The 10,625-nt window shown below is 36.6% G+C and overlaps 2 protein-coding genes across 2 annotated transcripts; both read left to right on the top strand.

Annotated features, from left to right (window-relative positions):
• Positions 1-446: 446 nt before the first annotated feature.
• Positions 447-1,815, top strand: LOC108335374 (F-box/kelch-repeat protein SKIP25). The gene has a single exon (XM_017571384.2). The coding sequence runs from the start codon at positions 492-494 to the stop codon at positions 1,725-1,727; it is 1,236 nt and encodes a 411-aa protein (XP_017426873.1). The 5' UTR covers positions 447-491; the 3' UTR covers positions 1,728-1,815.
• Positions 1,816-5,871: 4,056 nt separating this feature from the next.
• Positions 5,872-6,936, top strand: LOC108334848 (uncharacterized). The gene has a single exon (XM_017570781.1). The coding sequence runs from the start codon at positions 5,872-5,874 to the stop codon at positions 6,934-6,936; it is 1,065 nt and encodes a 354-aa protein (XP_017426270.1).
• Positions 6,937-10,625: the final 3,689 nt, after the last annotated feature.

Here is a 10,625-nt window from a genome sequence, read left to right as displayed (position 1 = left end):
AAAGAAAACAGGGACGCAACAAAACAAACAAAGACAGAAAAAAGAATAAAAGGTATTCTGAAAAGAAAATCTTTGACTTAATATTTAAAAAAATAATGATACTTTATAATATGTTTTTTACAATATTTTAATAATATTTACATATTTTATTATTAATTATGAAGAAATTTTACGTTAATTATAATATGTAAATAATATTAAAATGTTATTAAAAAAAAGTGTTATTTTGTGAATTTAAAAAAAAAATAAACCAAGTCTGTGAAAAAACAAGATAAATGATTGAAGAATTTGTAAAGTAAATAAAAGTGTTTTAATATAAAAAAAATGTTTGAAAAGATAGATAAAAATAAAGAAGAGGTGTTTGTGGTGAGGGTAGTAATTGGACAGCAGAACAGTTGGAAAGATGGGACATGTTTTAATGAACCCAAAAAAGCTGAAACCGGCACACTGTCCCTCACTTTAGCTTTTTATTTCAAATCCAACATTACTTTATGTGTCTTCCTGACCAAAACCAACCCCACTTTCTCTCTCTCTCTCTCTCTCTCTCCCTCTCTCCCTCTCTCTTCTCTTCTTCTCCGTTCATGGACATGCCCGACACACAACAACACCACTCTCATCTTCATCTTCAGTCTAAGTTTCAGTCTGAATCTTCTTCAAACAATTCAAAACGCCGAAAACACCGACAAGAACAAGAACATGTTCTGATCGCAGGTCTTCCCGACCACATAGCCCAATTGTGTCTTTCCTCTGTAAACCCTTCTCTTCTCTTCTCCATTTCTCACTCATGGCGTCGTTTGATATATTCTCCTTCTTTTCCTCCCTTCTTTTCTCTCTACGCGATTCTCTCACCTTCCAAGTCCCATTCTTTCATCGAATTCCACACCTTTGACCCCATATCCCACACCTGGCGCATCCTTCCTCGCCACCCGCATCTCCATCACCTCCTCCTCCGCCACCCCTCCTTCCTCTCCCGCAATCTCTCCGTCCAGTCCGTCAGCGCCGCCGGCCGTCTTATCCTCCTCGCCGCCACAACGCACAATCTCTCCCCCGCCCTGCCACGACCCCTCATATTCCACCCCCTCTCCGGCACCTGGTCATTCGGGCCCATGCTCGCCGCGCCGCGCCGCTGGTGCGCGCTCGGCGTGCTCGGGCCCGCCGTCTACGTCGCCAGTGGCATCGGCGCCCACTTCTCCATCCACGTGGCTCGCTCCCTCGAGAAATGGGACGTCCGAAGCCCTAACGGTGATGTCTGGGAGAAGAAGACGGATCTGAAGGACGGCCGCTTCAGCAGAGAGGCCATCGACGCCGTCGGATGGCGGCAGAAGCTCTGCATGGTGAACGTGAAAGGCGACGCCGCGAAGGAAGGCGCCGTGTACGACGTGGCAGAGGACGCCTGGAAGGACATGCCGGAGGGGATGCTCTACGGCTGGAGAGGACCCGTGGCCGCCATGGAAGAAGAAGTCATGTACGTCGTGGACGAAGCCAAGGGAGTGCTCAGAAGATACCTGGCGGAAGAAGACGCCTGGGAAGAGATTCTCGAGAATAAAAGACTTAAAGGCGCCGAACAACTCGCGGCAGAAAAGGGAAAACTTTGTGTCGTTTCAACTTCCGGGATCTCCGTGGTGGATGTCGCCGTATCGCCGCCGCGGATCATACCCGTTCTGCTGCCGGAAGGGTTTGAGCCGGTGGCGGTCCACGTCCTTCCGCGTACGCCGGTCGGTCACTGATTGAGATTTTTTTTATCTGAAAAGAGTATCTTTCTCCTTAGATTCAAAATGACTTGACATGTTTAAGATGCAGATGATTTTAAGTTTTCTTTTTTCTTTTGTGATTCTTTTGTAAGAAGGTAAAAGTATGAAATTGAATGAGAGGAATGTATGAAATAAAAAATGGTTTTTTTTTTTGTTGAGCCAGAAAGTTTCTGAGACAGATAGATAGATGCAATGACATTTGGTAAGTTTTTGGAGGTTTGGTTGATTTACTGTGAACATTGAGAAGTGGACATTTCATCAAACATCATAAGTACTTGTATTTTATAGAATGACTGACTGTTTGAAGGAGTCTATTCGGGCATGTAGTTTCAGTCATAGTTTCCTAATATGATAAATCCATTCAACAACTTCTGCTTCAACCAGTACATCTTCTCAAACTTTCACAAAATAACAAAAATAAATTAATAAATTATTTTATCACTTATATTTCTTTGAACAACTCATTTAGTTACGCTTTTTTTTATTCTACTTCTTTAATTATTATTTTTTCTATTTATTTCAAGTAAATAGTGAATTTCTAAAAATAAAAATTCGTTTACTTCTTTTTACGTTATTGAGATTTTTATTTTACTCAATTAAAAAATCAAAAGATTAAAAATGAACAAGTAGTACTGTAAAATAAAATCTGAAAAGAATAAATATATTAAAATGGAGTGAATTATTGGAGAGATTGAATAGGACAAAAGTTGCCTTTTGGAGTTTTTATTGATTGGAAGTTGAATTGCATTTTGCACTCTGAAATGTATTATTTTATAATTGGGGTTTTGAATTATAGTCACAGGTACATCTCTTTCAAAATAAAGGATATTTATTTCATAGTTTGGGATGTGTGGTATCTACCAATGGATCAAATCAAACAGGGAGTGTGTAAGAGAAGATATTATTATATTGCAAATCAATTTTTGATGGAAGAATGGACTTTTTTCTACGCTACTTTGAATCAATTAACAATTTAAATACGCCAAAGTCCAAAAGACGACTTTTCAATATTTTATATTTCACAAATATTATTGTATGGTATACAGAGCAAACGGTTAACACTCAGCACTGTTCGATCCATCTACTCAGGACCGTTCGGTCTATCTGTAACATCAACAACGTTGGATTTTAATTGGGCTAACGTTCAAGTTATTATTGCGTCAGTAGTCCAACAAACGATAAAATAACTAAAGATATCTCATTAAAGATATTGATAAGCCGTTTATGAGTAACTAACCGAATCTTCAAGTAAATTTGTTTTTATTTGATCTATGAAACACTCATAAATACAATGACCGTTCAACTCACTCTACAAGACTCAAATATTCAACTTGATAAACAGTTCATTAAACCGCTCCTAACTCGAGCGTCAAAATACCTTTTGCAAGTACCTCCCCCCTCGGTCAAGAGTACAACTTATCGGAGCAAGTGATAGTAAAATAGTCAACAAGCAGGCGGTTCAGATTGTCCAGACAAGTGGTTCAAACTATCCAGATGAACGGTTCAAACGTTTCAGACGTTCGGTGTCAGAATCATTAAAAACGCACCCAAACCCCTCTGAACGGACGCCAGGTGTCAAGCGACGAGGATCCGAAAATCAGATAGTGGAAGGCAGGTGTCGGCAGATGAGCGGACGTTCATTTTAAGCAAAACTGAGTTTTTGGAAAGTTTACGTCACACTCTCTGCATGCATCTTCTTCTCCAAACTCTGAAATTCTCAAATTCTCCTCATTCTCTCTAAAAGCTCTCCCTTCTCTCTTCCAAAAACTCACCCTTTCTCTTCTCCAATCACCGTTCAGGCACCGTAGAAGCACTTCCGGCGTCCAGAGCTTCAGTTTGAACCGAACGGTTTTAAATTCTGAACTGGTAAGTTCTTCTTCTCGTTAGCCGTTCGTTTTCTAGTACATGCAAACCAAATTCTGGTTGCATGATTTCATATTTTCTGAGACATTGTTGGTCTCCTGTTGTTTGGCTTAGTTTGAAGAATTGTTGAACGTAAGGGTAGAAGGAATTATAGTCAGGTGAACCTCAATTCTGTCTCTAGGAACGTTCGTTCACTCTATAAGGTAAGGGGAGCTTATATGATTTAATTTGTATGATGTTTGAATGACATGTACGTTCGTTGAGTTGATGAATTATATGAAGTATGATTTTGATATGTTTGACTATATGAAGTATGATTAATTGCTATGTTATGAGTGTTTGATCTTATGAAAATAGATACTGAGAAATGAGTTGAAATAAATGATTTGAAGTATGAAATTCCCTAAGATATTGTGTGTTCGTTACTGAATGGTCTTGGACCGTTCGGTTTTTATAGAAGAATGTTTAGAACTGGATTCTTTCATTTTGGAAGAATCCTAGTTGAGGACGAGCGTCTTCATATTGAAATATTGTGCTTGAGCGTTCGGCCAAACATAGTTGTGTCTTGGTAGTCTGTTATAAACTTAAGTATATTTATATATATGTAATTGTATATTTTAGTTATTCTTAAACACTACTCCAATAGTATCTGAGTATAATTATCAAGCCTCTTCTTTTTAAGTTTAGTAGCACTTGGTCTTATATCAAGTGTTCGTCTTAAGCAAGTGTTTGGTCTTACACCAGGCACTCGTTCTAGCTCATTAAGCTAAACTTCATAATAAGAGCGTTCGTTCAAACCCACTAGGGTTCGCTCACTATAGTGTTCAATCTTTGACTGGCATTTGGATTTTCCTTGATAATAAACCCAAATAAACTAAGTTTTCATAAGCGTTCGGTTTCTTCATGTGAATTCTTCTAAGTATTATTCTTGGAAGGTCTTGAAGTGTCTGTATCCATTGGTTACAGCATGAAGTCCTAGTATTGGGTATGGTCATTTCGGTGTTCGGTTGAAGTCCTCAAGAGTCAGTTCATCTAATTGACTCACTTGGTAATTAACGTTCGTTCCATTCGTTCCTTGTGATATTTGATTATACTCGGTTTCTTTCTCAATCTGATAGTACCCTCTTAGTCTAAATCTATTCTGGAACTGGAGACCTCTCGGTCTCGCTCCAAGTGTTCGGTCTCGTTCTGAATCAGTGTTGAACGTTCGGTATTAGGTACCCTTGCGGATCTTTGTGAAAAATGTTTAAGTGAGATGAATAATAATGAAAGTTAAGAGAATATGATATGAATTGATATGTGTTGGATTATGGACGAGCATTCCGGGGAGGAACGACTCATGGATGAATATTAAGATTTGTAATGTATGAATGTAGGCATGCTAAGCTGGCGGTTCATCCTGATGTTCCGTGAGTACTCGTCCTCACGTAGAGGAGGGTAGGTCATGTGTGGGAACGACAGGAGGTCCTAGTCCTTAGGGTTACTTTGGACAGATAGGACTAACCTCGGGTGGCAGCTGTTGAGGGTATCCCAATTACTACGTCACCCGGGTGCACGAACGTCGTAGCTACACAGATTTCATACAGTCCGGACAGTCAGTCTAGTATTAGGCTTTGCATGAATTGTATGATGAAATTGATCTTGTGTGTTTGATTGTGTGAAATGTATGTTTATACATGAATTAAATTACATAAGCTTACCCTGTGTTCCTGTCTTGTCATGTTTTGTCTGTTCGTCTTTGTCATTGCAATGATCATCTGTGTGCATGTGAGCAGAAGGAGACGTACTACTGGAAGAGACGCTGGAGGAAGAGAACTTGGCCGAGGTTGAAGTGAAGACCGAACAATAGGACGTTCGGTCAGTAGTTTAGTTGTTTGTAAGGTGGTCGTTCGATTACCTTCCCTTTTTGTTTAGTATGACCGTTCGGTAAATTCTTTTGTAAACCGTTCGGTCAGAATGGTACCCTTGTATAGCTTTAATTTCTAGTAATGCTTTGTAAGGCCGTTCGACCATAACTGTACGCTCTCCTTAGTGGAAGACTGATCTGGATTATTATTGAATGTGATTATTCTATTATATAGTTTTAAACTGTATTTTTGGGATGTTACATTAGTGGTATCAGAGCAGTTTTGTTCCTTAAAGAACACTGTAGGTTATGAGTATACTATGCTTTTGCTGTGTGTTCAATGTTCGGTTTTGTATTTCTAACACTCTGAATTAATTTGATGGTTTCTTTTCTCTGTTTCTCAGAGAAGAGATGGCTTCTAGACCTCCTCCTACTGTTTCTGTCGAGCGTAACCCATCTGACAACACCAGGCTGTTAGAGTCTGTGATAGAGGCTCTTCAACAACAGAACGTTGCCTTGGTGCAGCAGAACACGACCGCTTTACAGAGTTTGGAAGCCGCACGTGCCAACTCTGAAGCGACCCAAAGACAACTGATGGAGATCATAGCAACCACGGGGAACACAGCCGGAGCGTCCACTTCCTCTGGGAATCATCAGACCGAATGGAGTTTGGAGAGTTTTCTCCAACATCACACTGCTAAGTTCAATAGGAAGTGCCTCCCTGATGAGGCCGATCAGTGGCTACGGGACATGGAACGAATCTATAATGCTAAGGGGTGTCCGGATGACAAGAGGCTGGCCTTTACAGAGTATCTGTTGACTAGAGAGGCTAGTTATTGGTGGATGAGCATGAAGATGATTATGGCGGACACCCAAAGTCTCATCTCGTGGGAAGTCTTCAGAAGCAAGTTCTATGAGGAGTATTTTCCAAATAGCGTACGTTTCGCTAAAGAGGTGGAGTTTCTCCAGTTGGTGCAAGGTGGGATGTCTGTATCGGAGTACACCAACAAGTTCAAGCACTTAGTAAGGTTCAACACTATGGCTACCAGTGAAGAGTGGCAGTGTCGGAAGTTTGAAAATGGGCTGAGGAGTGATTTGAAGCTACTGATATCCAGCCTGTGTATTAGGTCTTTTCCTGCCATGGTTGAGAGAGCTAAAGTATTGGAGAAGAACGTGGCAGAAGTGGAACAACAGAAGAAGCAACAGCAGACGGTCAGAGGAGCAATTATTTCAAGGAACGCTTTGGGTCAAAGGAGGAACCCATACACTCGTCCTGTACTAACTGCCAGTTCTAGTGGGACTCCTTCTCAGTCTATGGTTGCGGTCGTGCAGTCTGGACAGCCGGGGATCGTAACTTGCTTTCAGTGTGGAGGACCACACTATTGGTCTTCATGTCCTCAGCTAGTTGGAGGAAAGTATTGCGCTCGATGTCGAAGAAATGGACATCTTGAGAGCGAGTGTAATATGGGTAGGTGAGTGGTGATGAGACCACCAAATGCTGGGAGAGTTCAACAAGGAAAGGGTGGACGAGCGCAAGCGGTTGGGCGCGTGTATGCTATAACGGGCGCGGAAGCAACAAGCTCAGGTAACCTCATTTTCGGTGCTTGCTTGTTGTATGGTAAATCTTGCTGTGTGTTGTATGACTCGGGGGCAACACATTCCTTCATCTCGAAGGCGTGCGTTGAGAAACTGGGTTTAGCTGAGAGCGAGATGCAGTTCGACTTGGTGGTGTCAACCCCAGCGACTGGTGAGGTTAGGACATCTACTATGTGCATTAGATGTCCTATTGAGGTTGAGGGACGTAGATTTAAGGTGAACCTCATTTGTTTACCTCTTCAAGGTTTAGAGGTAATTTTAGGGATGGATTGGTTGGCTGCCAATCACATTCTTATAAATTGTGGTGAGAAAAGACTGATATTTCCTGATGAAGAGAAAGAGTATTCGATAACGCTTGGTCAAATAAGACAAGATATTATGGAGGGTGCCAGTTACTTTTTAGTGTTGTCTTATCTAAAAGTAACTGAAGTTCATCACATTTGTGACAATACCTAGTTTTCTCATCATGGTACAGATTCCATTTTTGTTTTGATGAGGTTGTCTTTTCTTCTTAATATTTTTATTATGTTCTTTCACATGAAGAACAAAGAGAAAGTAATTGACGTAAATATGGTTGAATTTAACTCAACTATTTATTTATAAGATGAGTCTAGTACAGTCTATAATTAATATAGATAGGTTAAACATGTTTTTTATTCTTAGTCTTTTTTAATTTGTATTTATGTTTTAGTAAAAATTGAGATGCCTTAAACTCAAGATATAAATAATCAGAATATTTCTTGACTTATAAGGTTTATAATTATTTTTAAACTAAAATTAGTTTATTCAATTGATAGCGGAAGTTAACGTTTCATTTATTAATAAATCGGTCATAAATTATTTATATTCTCTTGAGTTGGAGGATATTTCAGTTGCAATAATAATAACTAAATATTACAAAGATAATAAACTAAAATTACCAAAATAATATCCTAAGCTTACCAAGATAATATCTTAAGATTACAAAATAATAATTTAAGATTGTAAATATTTCGATCAAATTTCTAGATCCTCATACGTAGTTAACCTTCAAGACGAAGGGACGAAATAAATATATAATTTAATTTAAAAACAAAACACAATTTTTAAAAGTAGTTTTGAGAAAAAAAATATACATGACCTTATAAAACATTTGAAAAAAATTACTTTCATATAAATATAATTGGGGTCAAAGCCCTTCTAAAAATTAAACAAATTCAGCCACTGTGGGAAGATATCATGGATCTATATTTAGCAACACGACCTCTTATGGGAATAGTATAAGTTGTTCTGTTTTTTTCTTTTTCATTTGATAAGTACAATTTGTCTTTGATTAACTTTGAGAAACCATAGTGTTGATTGTACATATAAATGATTAGGTGTGTTTGTTTCCATCGTGATTCGGTTTGAACTTGACTTAGGACTTTTAATCCACTCCTCAAGTGGACACTATTTCTTCAACATTTTGGGCATTTCCAAAACTTTGTAATGTTTTTATATGACATTAGGATTGTGAAGTTGAAATCTGAAGACATAAATAATGAGGATATGATACCTTGATTGATGTGAGTTTGTCAACTATGTTGTCTTGTCTTCCACAACCAATAATCTTCCCTCATTAGTGCCTATTGTTTTTTTTTTCTTCTCTTTTGCCAACCCTATCTTTCTTCTTCTTCCTTCTTTGTTTCTTCTTTTTTATTTTCTAAATTAGCTATTTAATTTATTTCTACAAGAACAAATTTTACACTTTCATTTTTATATCTACATTTATTTTATAAATTTCTACTTTTAGTGTTTTATCCCATATATATGTAAATAATAGTGAAGTTACTACTGAGTTTAGATAATACCCACTATTGTGATAAAATTGAAATAGTATCAGAGAATACTAAATATTATTTTTAACACATAAATGAATTCTAATCATTTATGATAATTTTGAGAATTTATTCGCACAGTTTGGTAAAGTTGTCTGTAAATCTTATAATAATAGAGAATTAAGAAATAAATTAATGCTTTTAGAGACAAGATTTGTACTAGAAACTCAACAGAAAGTATACTGCTATAGACGGAGAAATATTGGGTTAAATATGTTTTTAGTCTCTAAATTATTGGCCGTTTCTGGTTTTCGTTCCTCTTTCAAAGTAAGGTACAATTTGGTCCTCATTCTTCTCGAAACTTTGGTTTTAGTCCTCAAAAACTAACATCGTTAAAAATGTGCTGACGTGGCTAACGGGAGACTGACACAATTTTTTTTTTGTCAGAGTTTATCAGTTTTTCTTCCTCTCTCTCCCTAGTCTCTTCCTTTCCTTAATTACACAGTATCCGCCCACATTTTCCAGTGGTGGCATAGGCGCAAGTGGTGGCAAAAGCTTCTTGTTGTCATCATTCTCCTCTGGCTTTTCAGCAATTGAATTTGAATCACCTGAAAACAATTGCTTCGGTTAGAATAGTTGCAGATCACTGAAGAAACAACAAAATTCACGTTTAGCACCAAAGGGCACAGAGATAGTAGGCAATGAAAGCTTAACAGTTATGGTGGTAATAACACCTTTAAGCTCAACTTCACAACATATCCAGTGGCAAAGGTAATATGGTGGTAATAACACCTTTGTAATAACACCTTTGTAGCTTACAGTGGCAAAGGTAAAATGTTTTGATAATTTTTTTTATAACTTTTAATTAATTTTTTCTTGCAGTAAATAAATATAAGTATTTTTATAACTTTATTCATATATATATATATATATATATATATATATATATATTACTACTTAAATTAAAATATATATTGGCCAAAGCCATTTGTTTATGTTAGTTTAAAATTAAAAAAATTACAATATTTGATTTAACAATATTTTTAAGATTTTATTAAACTAAACAAATATATATTCTTTTATTATGAAATATATATTTTTATTATACTAATGTCATTTTCTGAAATATGTTTTGGTATTTTAAAAACTGAAGTCCAAAGAAAACCAATCCGAAACCATACAATATTATGGGTGGAAGATGGATCCAAGAGAGAGAAGGGGAGAAAAGGTGAGAAACATTAAAAAAAAAGTCGTGTGTCAGTCTCCCGTTAGCCACGTCAGCACATTTTTAACGGTGTTAGTTTTTGAGGACTAAAACCAAAGTTTCGAAAATAATGAGGACCAAATTGTACCTTACTTTGAAAGAAGGACGAAAACCAGAAACGACCAATAATTTAGGGACTAAAAACATATTTAACCCAAAAATATTTTATCAAAACACTTATTTTAGTAATAAAAGAAGAAGAGTTTTCTCTTCCAAAAAAATAATTTTCTTCTACAATTTAAAAAAAATTATTCAAAAAATTGTTTTCTATAAATATTTCTTTTTCTCGTTCAACTATTTTCTTCTCCTTTTCATATATCATCTCTTCTTTAATTATTAACTTTACATTATAAAATTATTAAATTATAAAAACATAAAATTATAAATTTATATATTTATAACATTATAATAGTATAAATTTATAAAATTATATATTTAAATAGGATAAAAGTATAACATTAGAATATTTGACTTTCTTCTATATCGTTTTCCACATAAAACATATAAAA

The sequence above is a fragment of the Vigna angularis genome, chromosome 10 (assembly GCF_016808095.1).
Source record: "Vigna angularis cultivar LongXiaoDou No.4 chromosome 10, ASM1680809v1, whole genome shotgun sequence".
NCBI classification, from domain to species: Eukaryota; Viridiplantae; Streptophyta; class Magnoliopsida; order Fabales; family Fabaceae; genus Vigna; species Vigna angularis.
The sequence above is the reverse complement of the archived record's forward strand: the minus strand, read 5'-3'. Positions and strand labels throughout refer to the sequence as shown.